Consider the following 16,381-nt stretch of genomic DNA (forward strand, 5'->3'; position numbering starts at 1 on the left):
GAAAAATACAGGAATTTTGAAACTGAATTTGAAACTGTTGAGGTAGAACTGGCTTTTCTCGGAGAGACCAGATTTGAATTGTTCTATGGGAACACTGGACAGTCTCTCTCTCTCTCTCTCTCTCTCTCTCACACACACACACACACACACACACACACACACACACACCTTTTCTACCACATAAGTGCTTAATAATGTCATTGTAAAATGTTTCACTTGTACTGTATAAACACATCAAAAAGGTGCAAACTAGCCAGCAATATCACACCCTTCTCCACAATCTGGCCTCAGCTCAAGCTGAGAGTGTGTGTGTGCGCGTGAAGTGTGCCCTCCACACACTAGTTGGAGGAATAGGGCTCTTGTTAAACGCCTCGTCGTCTTCGCTGGAGAGCGCTGCAGTATTCGCAACCCTCATCGCAGCAGGTGACCAGCTCCATCACCTACACATGCCAGATAACAGTGCGCGTGTGAATCGCCATGACAACGCGATACTGACACAACCCCGCTAGTGAGTGCCTGCTGTAAAGGTGAACATGGACAAAGCCCGTTTAGTTGGATCGCACATGGCTCGGCCAGCACCGTCACAGCGGATGTGTGTGGTGTGCTAAGCAGCGTGGGCGAGTCTGGCCTGGCTCTCCTGCTCCAGGTCTGTGGGTGTGTGGAGGAGTACACCATCGGATTACAGAAAATTAGACCTATATGTGGACATTAAGTGTCGTTTTGGAGAGCTCGAGAAAGAGAAAAAAAAAAACACACACGCACGCGTGTTTGTGATTTTGTCTGCGCACGAGCACATTTGCGCATTGAAGAAGTAAATATACAGTTTAACAGCGCGTTTGTGGTCACCGACTTACTGAAATCACCCAAACAGACGTTAGACAGAAGCACCAGGCAGAGACAAAACCGCAGTGGAAAAACAGCTAAAGTTCCTATTCATCTCTTACACACGCACACACAGGGTCTTTGTAATCTTTACAGGGCGTCTTTATATCTTTACAGGGTGTGTCTAAATCTTTACAGGGTGTGTCTGTAATCTTTTGCTTTGTTTTAATTTGTTGGCTGTAAGCTGCAGGATTCACTATGCTGAAGATCACATCAGATTCACACTGCATTTTCAAGACTGAATATGTATTAATAATCGAATAAAATCACCCTGATTCATTTATTAGACACCGTACAAAACCGTCAATTAGGAGGAACCATAAAAACAACAACCAATAACAACACATCCTGCATTAAGGTGTTGCAGCACAAATTCTGATTGGTCAGCACTACTAGGTCAGCATCCAAGTACAAACGGATACAGAGGCAGAACAGCGCCATCTACTGTTACGCTGTCTGTATAACAGGCGCACACATGGGTTTGAGCCTCAGGGATCGAACCCAGCTTTCACTGGTGAGAACGATGCAGCCACACTAGCTGCTTGTCTAGGCGAAAGTGAAAAGTGAAAGCGCTTCAGAAACGCTCCACCACGGCTCTGCTGACTCCGCTGCTCCCATAATGCTGAGCGTGCCATGGCCTAGCCTGCCCCCCCGCCTCAGCCCGAAGCAGAGGGGCAACACGCCCTCACTCGCCACTCTGGGGTTAGTCCCTGCAGAAGCCACATTTACAAAGGCCTCCGTTCCGTCACCATGGAGACGGCTCCGGCCCGGTTGCGCGGGCATGTTCTGTGTCGGTGCGTGGGCATGAACACGCTGAGCTCATGGCCGCCTGCAGGTTTAAACGCAATAGTTAGAGCTTCAGTTTTAAAGCACGGGGGGAGATTGGTGTTGATTCTAACGGCCACCGGCCTGCACTGGTGTTGATTCTAAAGGCCACCGGCCTGCACTGGTGTTGATTCTAACGGCCACCGGCCTGCACTGGTGTTGATTCTAAAGGCCACCGGCCTGCACTGGTGTTGATTCTAAAGGCCACCGGCCTGCACTGGTGTTGATTCTAAAGGCCACCGGCCTGCACTGGTGTTGATTCTAAAGGCCACCGGCCTGCACTGGTGTTGATTCTAAAGGCCACCGGCCTGCACTGGTGTTGATTCTAACGGCCACCGGCCTGCACTGGTGTTGATTCTAACGGCCACCGGCCTGCACTGGTGTTGATTCTAACGGCCACCGGCCTGCACTGGTGTTGATTCTAAAGGCCACCGGCCTGCACTGGTGTTGATTCTAACGGCCACCGGCCTGCACTGGTGTTGATTCTAACGGCCACCGGCCTGCACTGGTGTTGATTCTAAAGGCCACCGGCCTGCACTGGTGTTGATTCTAAAGGCCACCGGCCTGCACTGGTGTTGATTCTAAAGGCCACCGGCCTGCACTGGTGTTGATTCTAAAGGCCACCGGCCTGCACTGGTGTTGATTCTAAAGGCCACCGGCCTGCACTGGTGTTGATTCTAAAGGCCACCGGCCTGCACTGGTGTTGATTCTAACGGCCACCGGCCTGCACTGGTGTTGATTCTAACGGCCACCGGCCTGCACTGGTGTTGATTCTAACGGCCACCGGCCTGCACTGGTGTTGATTCTAACGGCCACCGGCCTGCACTGGTGTTGATTCTAAAGGCCACCGGCCTGCACTGGTGTTGATTCTAAAGGCCACCGGCCTGCACTGGTGTTGATTCTAACGGCCACCGGCCTGCACTGGTGTTGATTCTAACGGCCACCGGCCTGCACTGGTGTTGATTCTAACGGCCACCGGCCTGCACTGGTGTTGATTCTAAAGGCCACCGGCCTGCACTGGTGTTGATTCTAAAGGCCACCGGCCTGCACTGGTGTTGATTCTAAAGGCCACCGGCCTGCACTGGTGTTGATTCTAAAGGCCACCGGCCTGCACTGGTGTTGATTCTAAAGGCCACCGGCCTGCACTGGTGTTGATTCTAAAGGCCACCGGCCTGCACTGGTGTTGATTCTAAAGGCCACCGGCCTGCACTGGTGTTGATTCTAAAGGCCACCGGCCTGCACTGGTGTTGATTCTAAAGACCACCGGCCTGCAGAGAAGAGTTACACTGAGCTCTGTGTTCAAATATAACCCTTTTCCTTTCTTTCTCTCTCTCTCTCCCCCCCCCCTTTGGCCACTTTGTGTATGTTCGTTTCAGTGCAGAGCAGCTGTGTGGAGTGACACATCAGCACCTGCACAGACAGCAGGTCTGTCCAAACACACACTTCTCAACAGGAAGCGTAGCGATCTGGGACCGGGGATCAGGTGTCAGCCTGGCGGGATGTCCTCACCACAGGAATGAGAAGGGAGACAGGATTATGCACGTGAACAACAGCACAGTTTCATGACGGACTATAAATAAACCCACCGTACAAAGAGTGCCAGACTAAATGACAAAGTTAAAAAAAGACACACTTACTCAGGCTGTATTTATAAGGCTTTTATACATGTGGCTATGCATTATGTAACAGCAAATCCCATTAAAGTGGTTCTGGGTTTAGGCTACTGTGTTGCCCTGGTTCCAGTGTGTTTGTGTGCACGTATGTGATATTTAAAGTCAAAAGGCTGTGTCTGTCTTTCTCACTCCCTCCATTCTCTGTGAATTAGTGTGACCTTCTCGAACTGCCACCTACTCCACCTGCTCCTCCACCCAATGTGTCCCAGGACAGCAGATGCTTTCCAACAACCATTTTTGTTTCACACATGAAACCGTCACTGATGCCACGGCCCTGGCGAAAGCACTCAGCGTGCGTGGAAGTCCCTCGGGTGGAGAAGGCAGACTCACGCCGCACATCGCACGCAGCTCTTGGTCGTACATCCGATCACGTTTCACTGAAGCAGATGACTAAATTCCTCTGGGGGTTTGCTAACCAGCTTCCCCCTCCTGCTGTCGACGAGACTCGATTCACCAGACCACAAAAATTCTTTGTGGCCATTTAGAGAAAGTGGGCTGGGATTTGACTCACAAACACCTTGAATGCTTTTTGTGCTTTGAGTGTTGCATAGCTCGAATGCCCCTGGGAACCTGCCATTCCAAGAACTGAAACACCTCCACAGATCCACAGCACCTCCACAGATCTCCACAACACGTCTGATCGTGTGAGCAGAAGTCCACACTGGATAACACCAGGCCTAGGGTCAGCGTTTCCATGGAGCCACTCCAGACAGGGACAGGGTGCAGCATGTTAAACACGTCGACAAAGAGCACACACTCCACCAGAGTAAAGCCCACAGTCCTTCAGAGAAATGGCAGAGGCCAGGGATCAGAGGTCAGCGTTCAGCAGACAGGACTGGCCAACAGGTCAGAGCCTAATGTCCCGAGGTGGAGGCTCATGGGATTTACACCCCTAGCTGGATGTGCCCGATGTTTGCATTACCCAAATGTACGAATTCTTAGACTGCAGAGCAGCACTGACTAATACTGCTACAGCAGTACTGACTGCTACTGTACTACAGACTGCTACTGTACTACAGACTGCTACAGCAGTACTGACTGCTACTGTACTACTGACTGCTACAGCAGTACTGACTGCTACTGTACTACTGACTGCTACTGTACTACTGACTGCTACAGCAGTACTGACTGCTACAGCAGTCCTGTCCAATCCTGCCTATTGTGCATTTCTGACTAAGAACTGGGATTTCTGCATGTTAATGGGTCAGTCTGAGGACAGAACATATGTTTCCTACTCGAAACTTTGTGTGAATACTATAAACATTTTCAAAATATGAGTCTAGCTGGTACACAGAGACAGTCTTTCCAAATTAGATTTAACCTTGGATCCTGTAACAACTGAACAAGCAATGTCAGCCTACAACATCTGTTCAGGACAGCGTCTGTTTACAACATCTGTTCAGGAACTACAGCTCTGAACTACAGCTCTGAACTACAGCCCTGAACTACAGCTGAGCCACAGCTCTGAACTACAGCTGAGCCACAGCTCTGAACTACAGCCCTGAACTACAGCTGAGCCACAACTCTGAACTACAGCCCTGAACTACAGCTGAGCCACAGCTCTGAACTACAGCTGAGCCACAGCTCTGAACTACAGCTCTGAACTACAGCCCTGAACTACAGCTGAGCCACAGCTCTGAACTACAGCCCTGAACTACAGCTGAGCCACAGCTCTGAACTACAGCCCTGAACTACAGCTGAGCCACAGCTCTGAACTACAGCCCTGAACTACAGCTGAGCCACAGCTCTGAACTACAGCCCTGAACTACAGCTGAGCCACAGCCCTGAACTACAGCTTGGGTGTTTTGCACATTACAAAATACAACTATTTAAAAATAACAAATGAGACCAAACTGCTGAACTTAAATGAGCATTTAACACTGTTAGATGTTACGTTACTTGTCATCTTGTACCATCTTTTATCTTTATTTAGTATTAGCTAGTTTGATTTGATGTTTTTGATGGTTTGTTTGTCATTTTGGCCTGCTTGTCCTGTTAGTTTGTTCAGTGATGAGTTGTTTTTGCTTTCATTGGTGCATTGTGTTGGTCTTCGGTGTAATGAGTGATTTAGTCTGGGGCTGAGTGGGCCATGCTTTATAAATTATTGTTTGCACCTATAGGACGTAACAGTAGATCTGGACTCTATCTGCAGTGCACTTACTTAAAACAGTGTACCAATTACATGCCCACAGGTGATCAAAAAATTAAACTTTGTTAAAAAAAAAAAAAAAAACATTTACTGGGCCAACTAACAGGTCGACCAAAGCTCTGAATTATTCATGGACGCGTCTGAAACAGGATGTTCCAGACGTCAAGGACTTCCAGATCCCACCGGGGGAGACTGCATACCAACCACAGTGCAAACGCCCACAGAACACGGCCGCTAGCTCACAGATGCACTTCCACTGGAAAACGTTCATAAAGTTCATAAAGCAGACAGACGTGCTCTCCAAGCAGCGTGTACGACTGAAACGGACCCCAACGCGACCAAACACGAGCTCTTTCGCCAGCACTTATGAGGCTGAAGGTTTATGTTCCCAAGCAGGAAATGGACAGCACTGCACAGGGGAGTGACTCTGCAGGACTGGACATATGCTGGACACGCAATAATAAAAATTATTACAGTGGATGAGCAGTGGAGGTGGAGATCATTATAGATGTGTGTGTGTGTGTGTGTGTGTGTGTGTGTGTGAGTGTGTGTGTGTGAGAGTGTGTGTGAGTGAGTGAGTGAGTGAGTGTGCGAGTGTGATTGTGAGTGAGTGAGTGTGTGTGTGTGTGTGAGAGTGTGTGTGTGTGTGTGTGTGAGTGTGAGTGTGTGTGTGAGTGAGTGTGAGTGAGTGTGAGTGTGTGAGTGAGTGTGAGTGTGAGTGTGTGTGTGTGTGTGTGTGTGTGTGTGTGAGAGAGAGAGGTACTAGCGTACTTGGCTGGGCATTGATGACGACTTTGTCTCCAGAGTGAGGGGCAGGATAAGAGGCGGAGTCTCCCATGTCCTCCGTGGAGCCGAACTCCACCACCTCCACCAGACTGAGAGGAACACTCCACTTCAGCAGGAAGCGCTGTCCCGACGGCCCGCCCCCTCCTCCGCCCGCACCATCCAAAGGAGACCTGGGTGGAGAGCCACAGGAGGTAGAACTTACGCCTTTAGCAGACCCTGAGCAAAGGTTAGAAAGGGCAAGACTACAGAAAGTGAGCAACCCTGGAGACTGACAGACCAAAACATATGCATGAATCATCCTCAAACGGAGATAAAAAAAAGACTAAAATGAAAATTTTACAGTGAGACCAGAAACAAAAGACAACTGGCACCAGTGAAACTGGTGATGAGCCAAAAAGCCACTTTGAGTTAAAGGCACGATCAAAGTGAGCACTGTGTTACCGCTGTGTGCTGTGTTACCGCTGTGTGCTGTTTTACCGCTGTGTTACCGCTGTGTTACCGCTGCGTGCTGTGTTACCGCTGTGATTTCTGTGCTGTTACAGCAGTAAAGCCAAACCAGTCTGTGCGATGACTCATTAGAAAGGAAGCTTTTTAGAGGCAGGCGAGTTGAGAGGGTGCCCAAGCACAAGCCCGGCTTCTGCCAGCAGGGGGCGTAGTGAGCACACTTCAGTGAGAGATGATGGTCTAGTCTGCCTGCTGGCTTACAACAGGAACAGTGGAGGTGGAGATCATTATAGATGTGTGTGTGTGTGTGTGTGTGTGTGTGTGTGTGTGTCTCACCGCGTGTTGGGCGTGGCACACATGAGCACATCACTGAGGAGGAAGAGTCTTCGTTCTTTGGTCTTGACGATCTCTCCACGATCGTTGTACACCGTCTCCACCACATCATCCGAGCGGATCAGGTACCTGGTGCCGCTGCTCAGGAGCTGGGACGAGGAGAGGGAGCGACCGTTACTACGGCAACACGACACGCGGAGCACAGCCGGACACAGGACGACACCAACGCAGAGATCTTTCCTGCGAACTCCACACCAACTCCATTTTCCTATCTGTATTTCTACCATTAATGAGCATTCTTTCTGCTGATAGATTGGTAGAAGAGAAACGGCACCGCATGCAAACGCACACGCACACACAACACACACAAACACACACACACACACAAGCAAAATGCGCACATGTGCACATGTATAAAGTCTTCTCTTTTGTATTGTTGTATTCTGCTGGAGTGTATTATTCAGCCTTGGGTCCAGCACACACTCTGGTTTCCACTCCAGCCGGACATGGAACAGAGCACGCTCCAATCCTGATGAATATTTTTCAAAATAAAAGTCCCGCTCTGATTTTGTATTTACCTTTCGGTTTACTTTAAGAACTCAACCTGCGAGCTCGAGGTAAATGGGCAAACCCGAGCGGCTAGAACAAACCCCGGGGAAGTGGCTTTTCTCACGGCCCTAAGAGCCACCATGACAGCATGCGTGAGCTGGAGTCTAGCAGCGATGTGCAGATGTGGGGGGGGGGGGGGGGCTCATGCCTCTACCTTGTTGAGGTAGCGCTCGTTCATCGCCTTAGCGATGTGCTTGATCTCGCAACGCTGGTCCGCCTCCCTCTTCTTCTCGGCCAGTTTCTCGGCCAGGGTCTCCAGCTCGGTCAGAGCCATCTGCAGGGGCAGGCGGTCCGTGTGGCCCACGGGGGTGTGCCTCAGCATCTCCTGTGCACGGAGCAGTGGGCGAACACGCACACGCACATGAACACACACACACACACACACACACACACACACACACACACACGCACATGCTGGAAAATAAGGAGTGCGCTCCCTCTAGTGGTCATCATAAGTCATGACAAGTAAAATTTCTACAGTTTGTAGACTTGTGAGGTCACAATGGAACTGGATGGCGACTGGAGTGTGTGTGTGTGTGTGTGTGTGTGTGTGTGTGTGTGTGTGCACGCATTACCTGCAGGAGCACAATGAACTGGGGGAATCTCTGTATGGGCTTAATCAACAGGCCGTAGAGAGAGAGCCGCTCTGGGTTGCACTCCTGCCGTTGCTAGGAGACACACAGCAGAAGGGTCACAACTATCATAATGACCCACCGCGGTTGTTCAGTGTAACGGCTTTTACATGAGGTGGAGATGGACAGAAAGATCTTCTGGGTCAGAACAAAAAGATTGAGACCTTTTCACTATATTACACTGTCAATAGGGGAATATCTGAATATATGTATTTTATCTTAGCGCTACAGTTACATCGTACAGTCACATCTTGGCTTAGCGCTACAGTTACATCGTACAGTCACATCTTGGCTTAGCGCTACAGTTACATCGTACAGTCACATCTTGGCTTAGCGCTACAGTTACATCGTACAGTCACATCTTGGCTTAGCGCTACAGTTACATCGTACAGTCACATCTTAGCTTAGCGCTACAGTTACATCGTACAGTCACATCTTAGCTTAGCGCTACAGTTACATCGTACAGTCACATTTTAGCTTAGCGCTACAGTTACATCGGATCAGGCAAGATCGTAGCCTTTATTCAGATTGTGGCTTTCATCGTGAGCTGGAACAAGAGGAGGTGTGCTGGTGGTTTAATCGTTGCTACTGTACTGTTCATACACGATGCACGATGGTGAATTACACGTGTGGGTGTACGTGTGTCTGACCTTGAGGAACTCGAGAAAGCCAGGTTTGGACGAGCAGGCCTTTCTCACCGCCCCCATGGCCGTGCTGAAGTTGTTGACGTAATCGCCATACGCGTCCAGCACCATGGACTTGGAGAACTGGGGTGGGATGAGAAAGGGCAGACAACACACAGGTCATACTGGGCTTACTGGTGACTGTGTGTGTGTGTATATGTGTGTGTGTGTATGAGTGTGTGTATGAGTGTGTGTGTATGAGTGTGTATGTGTGTGTGTGTGTCTCTGTTGGTAGCCTCTCTATGCAGCAGTGTCTTTGCACTTGCCATGACAGGTGTGTTAGTTTATGTTCTGTCTTGTGTTACACGCGTGTTAGTTTATGTTCTGTCTTGTGTTACACGCGTGTTAGTTTATGTTCTGTCTTGTGTTACACGCGTGTTAGTTTATGTTTTGTTTTGTATTACACGCATGTTAGTTTATGTTTTGTTTTGTATTACACGCGTGTTAGTTTGTTTTGTTTTGTATTACACGCATGTTAGTTTATGTTCTGTCTTGTGTTACACGCGTGTTAGTTTATGTTTTGTATTACACGCATGTTAGTTTATGTTCTGTCTTGTGTTACACGTGTGTTAGTTTATGTTCTGTCTTGTGTTACACGTGTGTTAGTTTATGTTTTGTTTTGTATTACACGCATGTTAATGTTTTGTATTACACGCATGTTAGTTTATGTTCTGTCTTGTGTTACACGCGTGTTAGTTTATGTTTTGTTTTGTATTACACACATGTTAGTTTATGTTCTGTCTTGTGTTACACATGTGTTACGTATGTATCTGCCCCCAGGTTAAACTCGTAACCCACCGACGCGACAAACACATCTCCGATGGTCTGTAGCAGGTCCCAGTCGGCCACGCGGCTGGCCAGGGCGATCTGGAAGAGGGCGTGACACTGCAGAATGTCCCGCACGCGGTGAAACACCACCTTACACTTCCTCCTGCTCAGGAGCTGTGGCTCGATCTCCAGTAGGGGCTTCTCATACTGCTGTGACAGGCACGGCAGAACCAGGCAGAGCTCAATCCACAGAACCCCAGAAGAACCCCAGAAGAACCCAGCCCGCAGACGCAGCAGATGAAACCCTCTCCGTTAATCACACACACACGTTACAACTCTGTGTATATTTTTTATAGATACTGGCTCCGAGTAGTTCAGGCTGTTCCTGAGTCTGCTACAGAAGCTACCTCTAGTATTCGCTTCAGTGCCTGTAAGTAACTCTTCTCACTCTCCAGTATTGATTCCAGAATGCATCTCCTGACAACCTGTCGGTACAGACACACAGATACAAGACACTCGAGATAACCTGGGTTCTCTAGAATACATGCACAGGTCGCATGCTGTGTGTGTGTGTGTGTACCTGTTGTTCAGAGAGGCCCTCAGGGGCGGGGCTTAGCACAGGCTCCACATTAAAACAGTCCACCTCGATGAAGACCTCAGGCTCCTCTTCCTCAAAACAGGACATCTTCCTCTCTGCCACCCAACGGAAGCCAGACACAAAGGAGAGGCAGAATGGGAGAGACACCATAAAGCTCTGATCCAGGTCAGTACAGTCCCATCCATAGGCCAACACCCCGAGGTCAGTTAAAGGCTTTCAGTAACACCTGTAACCGTATTCAGAAACATCTGTAACATGAATATTTAAGCCAAGTGTGAAGCAGTAAGTCCTCAGGACCAGTGGACCGTAGGGCTGAAGGCTTGCGTTTGTGTTCGTTGGACTTGCTGGATGTATGAGTTGTTGAAAAAGATGGAAAACTGTCCAACACTAATGTCAGTGAATGAACCAATGACAGCTAGCAGGCTCCAGTTAGCATTATTACAGCACCCTACGACTGAGCGAGGGAGACGGCAGCGCGTGGGGGAGCTCCTACCCTGGCAGAAGGACTTGGTCCGGATGAAGGACTTTCCCTTCTTCATAGCGGCCCTGGTTCTCTCCAGGCTGTCCTTGGTTCCGTCTTTGGCTGCCTTCACGAGCCTTTGCACCTGTTCCACATAAACGGACCTTCACTAGTGCTGAGGCTCGGCAGTGGAGCACAGACACAGATGTGAGAATGGAAATGTAGTTAATCCAGCAGAACATCAGCCCTGCGACCGTAGTTAATCCAGCAGAACATCAGCCCTGCGACCAAAGTTAATCCAGCAGAACATCAGCCCTGCGGCCGTAGTTAATCCATCAGAACATCAGCCCTGCGACCGTAGTCCCGCAACTGTAGTAAACTGTACAGTTTAGTGTTCACCAGGTTCGGCTCATATAAAATGGTCATCGGGTCACAGACAGATATGCCGGGCCTGGAATGAGCAACACCCGAAGGAAACGTTCACGAATCAGAGCACGAACATTGCCACAGGTCATTTTAGGGTTGGGCCATACGGATTTAAATTTATACTGAGATCATTTTCACATGAAAATTTGTTATCAGAACATCATAGCTCAGCACCATATACTGTCTTTTTTTATATACACAGATACATAAATTAAAAAAAAAAACTTTAAAGGAGAAATTCTAACATTTCCACATTTCTCTTACATTACATTTTAGCCCTTGTTCTCAACTGAAGTCTTTTTGAAACATTTTGCCACCAGACGGTGGGGTAAATGCGTTAAACCAGACCACAACAGCAGCTCAGGTGGTCGTCACTCCATCACCGAGACAACCTGTGCTGATTCCTGCCAAAAACGCATCCATTTCCTCATGTAGGGATCTGGCTGAATGAGAACGAACGTGAAAGAAACTAGTCTCCGGGCGTTCCCCGATTTAGGGCAGCTAGCAAACCGTCATTCAGCCACGGCCTATCAAAATGACTTCAGTGCCGTTTCCTGCCTCTGGCAACCAATTGGATCGCATATTAAGCAGTCACATGACAAACTAAGCGTCCCAAACTGCTGGAGCAGTCAGCTAGAGTTCCAGTGATTGGTGATATCCAAATGACATGCAGAGCAGCATGGATCAAGCCACGAATGAGAAGGCCCAAATGAAGCGTGCGCCCACTGTACAGACCAATCAGGAAGAAACACACACAGAGACCCTCCCAGGAGCATGCTCGCAGCCCTACAGTACAAGCTAAAGGTGAAGGCGAGTGACGGAGCCCCGGGGGTGCGCCACTACACGGGGGACAGACGAGCGGCGGGGGAGACTGTGCTGTGGTTTAGTTTACCTTTTTTTCATGTTTGTGTCTGAGCTGCTGTAGTTCAACTGTCCCCACTGTATTAGCCATTATATCCCTCACCCTCCTCTCATAGTGCTCCTTCAGACGCGTCAGGTCCTGGGACAGCTGAACAGAGGGAGAGCGACAGTTACCGCACACACACACTACTACAGCTGAACAGAGGGAGAGCGAGTTACCGCACACACACACACACACATACTACAGCTGAACAGAGGGAGAGCGACAGTTACCGCACACACACACTACTACAGCTGAACAGAGGGAGAGCGACAGTTACCGCACACACACTACTACAGCTGAACAGAGGGAGAGCGACAGTTACCGCACACACACACTACTACAGCTGAACAGAGGGAGAGCGACAGTTACCGCACACACACACTACTACAGCTGAACAGAGGGAGAGCGACAGTTACCGCACACACACACACACACTACTACAACTGAACAGAGGGAGAGCGACAGTTACCGCACACACACACACACTACTACAGCTGAACAGAGGGAGAGCGACAGTTACCGCACACACACACACACACACTACTACAGCTGAACAGAGGGAGAGCGACAGTTACCGCACACACACACTACTACAGCTGAACAGAGGGAGAGCGACAGTTACCGCACACACACTACTACAGCTGAACAGAGGGAGAGCGACAGTTACCGCACACACACACTACTACAGCTGAACAGAGGGAGAGCGACAGTTACCGCACACACACACTACTACAGCTGAACAGAGGGAGAGCGACAGTTACCGCACACACACACTACTACAGCTGAACAGAGGGAGAGCGACAGTTACCGCACACACACACACACACTACTACAGCTGAACAGAGGGAGAGCGACAGTTACCGCACACACACACTACTACAGCTGAACAGAGGGAGAGCGACAGTTACCGCACACACACACACACTACAGCTGAACAGAGGGAGAGCGACAGTTACCGCACACACACACACACTACAGCTGAACAGAGGGAGAGCGACAGTTACCGCACACACACACACACTACAGCTGAACAGAGGGAGAGCGACAGTTACCGCACACGCACACACACTACAGCTGAACAGAGGGAGAGCGACAGTTACCGCACACACACACACACTACTACAGCTGAACAGAGGGAGAGCGACAGTTACCGCACACACACACACTACTACAGCTGAACAGAGGGAGAGCGACAGTTACCGCACACACACACACACTACTACAGCTGAACAGAGGGAGAGCGACAGTTACCGCACACACACACTACTACAGCTGAACAGAGGGAGAGCGACAGTTACCGCACACACACACACACTACTACAGCTGAACAGAGGGAGAGCGACAGTTACCGCACACACACACTACTACAGCTGAACAGAGGGAGAGCGACAGTTACCGCACACACACACACACACTACTACAGCTGAACAGAGGGAGAGCGACAGTTACCGCACACACACACACACTACTACAGCTGAACAGAGGGAGAGCGAGTTACTGCACACACACACACACACTACTACAGCTGAACAGAGGGAGAGCGACAGTTACCGCACACACACACACACTACTACAGCTGAACAGAGGGAGAGCGACAGTTACCGCACACACACACACACTACTACAGCTGAACAGAGGGAGAGCGACAGTTACCGCACACACACACACACACACTACTACAGCTGAACAGAGGGAGAGCGACAGTTACCGCACACACACTACTACAGCTGAACAGAGGGAGAGCGACAGTTACCGCACACACACACACACACTACTACAGCTGAACAGAGGGAGAGCGACAGTTACCGCACACACACTACTACAGCTGAACAGAGGGAGAGCGACAGTTACCGCACACACACACACACTACTACAGCTGAACAGAGGGAGAGCGACAGTTACCGCACACACACACACTACTACAGCTGAACAGAGGGAGAGCGACAGTTACCGCACACACACACACACACACTACTACAGCTGAACAGAGGGAGAGCGACAGTTACCGCACACACACACACACTACTACAGCTGAACAGAGGGAGAGCGACAGTTACCGCACACACACACACACACTACTACAGCTGAACAGAGGGAGAGCGACAGTTACCGCACACACACACACACACTACTACAGCTGAACAGAGGGAGAGCGACAGTTACCGCACACACACACACACACTACTACAGCTGAACAGAGGGAGAGCGACAGTTACCGCACACACACACTACTACAGCTGAACAGAGGGAGAGCGACAGTTACCGCACACACACACACACACACACACACACACACACTACTACAGCTGAACAGAGGGAGAGCGACAGTTACCGCACACACACACACTACTACAGCTGAACAGAGGGAGAGCGACAGTTACCGCACACACACACACTACTACAGCTGAACAGAGGGAGAGCGACAGTTACCGCACACACACACACACTACTACAGCTGAACAGAGGGAGAGCGACAGTTACCGCACACACACACACACTACTACAGCTGAACAGAGGGAGAGCGACAGTTACCGCACACACACACACTACTACAGCTGAACAGAGGGAGAGCGACAGTTACCGCACACACACACACACACACACACACACTACTACAGCTGAACAGAGGGAGAGTGACAGTTACCGCACACACACACTACTACAGCTGAACAGAGGGAGAGCGACAGTTACCGCACACACACACACACACACACTACTACAGCTGAACAGAGGGAGAGCGACAGTTACCGCACACACACACACACACACACACACACTACTACAGCTGAACAGAGGGAGAGCGACAGTTACCGCACGCACACGCACACACACTACTACAGCTGAACAGAGGGAGAGCGACAGTTACCGCACACACACACACTACTACAGCTGAACAGAGGGAGAGCGACAGTTACCGCACACACACACACACTACTACAGCTGAACAGAGGGAGAGCGACAGTTACCGCACACACACACACTACTACAGCTGAACAGAGGGAGAGCGACAGTTACCGCACACACACACACTACTACAGCTGAACAGAGGGAGAGCGACAGTTACCGCACACACACACACACACACACACACACACACTACTACAGCTGAACAGAGGGAGAGCGACAGTTACCGCACACACACACACACACACACACACACTACTACAGCTGAACAGAGGGAGAGCGACAGTTACCGCACACACACACACACACACACACTACTACAGCTGAACAGAGGGAGAGCGACAGTTACCGCACACACACACACACACACTACTACAGCTGAACAGAGGGAGAGCGACAGTTACCTCACACACACACACACACACACACACACACACACACACTACTACAGCTGAACAGAGGGAGAGCGACAGTTACCGCACACACACACACACACACACACACACACACACACACACACACACTACTACAGCTGAACAGAGGGAGAGCGACAGTTACCGCACACACACACACACACACACTACTACAGCTGAACAGAGGGAGAGCGACAGTTACCGCACACACACACACACACACTACTACAGCTGAACAGAGGGAGAGCGACAGTTACCGCACACACACACACACACACACACTACTACAGCTGAACAGAGGGAGAGCGACAGTTACCGCACACACACACACACACTACTACTACAGCTGAACAGAGGGAGAGCGACAGTTACCGCACACACACACACAAACACACCCACACTACTACAGCTGAACAGAGGGAGAGCGACAGTTACCGCACACACACACACACACACACACTACTACAGCTGAACAGAGGGAGAGCGACAGTTACCGCACACACACACACTACTACAGCTGAACAGAGGGAGAGCGACAGTTACCGCACACACACACACACTACTACAGCTGAACAGAGGGAGAGCGACAGTTACCGCACGCACACACACACACACTACTACAGCTGAACAGAGGGAGAGCGACAGTTACCGCACACACACACACACACACACACACACACACTACTACAGCTGAACAGAGGGAGAGCGACAGTTACCGCACACACACACACACACACACACTACTACAGCTGAACAGAGGGAGAGCGACAGTTACCGCACACACACACACACTACTACAGCTGAACAGAGGGAGAGCGACAGTTACCGCACACACACACACACACACACACACTACTACAGCTGAACAGAGGGAGAGCGACAGTTACCGCAC

At 50.1% G+C, this 16,381-nt stretch overlaps 1 protein-coding gene across 5 annotated transcripts in view; it reads right to left on the bottom strand.

Annotated features, from left to right (window-relative positions):
• arhgef10 (Rho guanine nucleotide exchange factor (GEF) 10) overlaps positions 1–16,381 on the bottom strand; it is a 58,078-nt gene that overhangs the window by 23,246 nt on the left and 18,451 nt on the right. For 3 of the 5 annotated variants that reach the window (XM_035532839.1, XM_035532840.1, XM_035532841.1), the window contains 10 exons: positions 12,161–12,277; positions 10,876–10,987; positions 10,365–10,477; positions 10,192–10,269; positions 9,815–9,994; positions 8,984–9,100; positions 8,277–8,369; positions 7,856–8,026; positions 7,096–7,241; positions 6,301–6,485 (listed from right to left, as the gene is read on the bottom strand). In XM_035532839.1, the coding sequence (XP_035388732.1) occupies positions 6,301–6,485; positions 7,096–7,241; positions 7,856–8,026; positions 8,277–8,369; positions 8,984–9,100; positions 9,815–9,994; positions 10,192–10,269; positions 10,365–10,477; positions 10,876–10,987; positions 12,161–12,277 (1,312 nt within the window). The remainder of the gene's footprint in view (positions 1–6,300; positions 6,486–7,095; positions 7,242–7,855; positions 8,027–8,276; positions 8,370–8,983; positions 9,101–9,814; positions 9,995–10,191; positions 10,270–10,364; positions 10,478–10,875; positions 10,988–12,160; positions 12,278–16,381) is intronic. The other 2 variants (XM_035532842.1, XM_035532843.1) reach the window with 2 other exon arrangements.

This window comes from Electrophorus electricus, chromosome 13 (assembly GCF_013358815.1).
Source record: "Electrophorus electricus isolate fEleEle1 chromosome 13, fEleEle1.pri, whole genome shotgun sequence".
Taxonomy (NCBI): Eukaryota; Metazoa; Chordata; class Actinopteri; order Gymnotiformes; family Gymnotidae; genus Electrophorus; species Electrophorus electricus.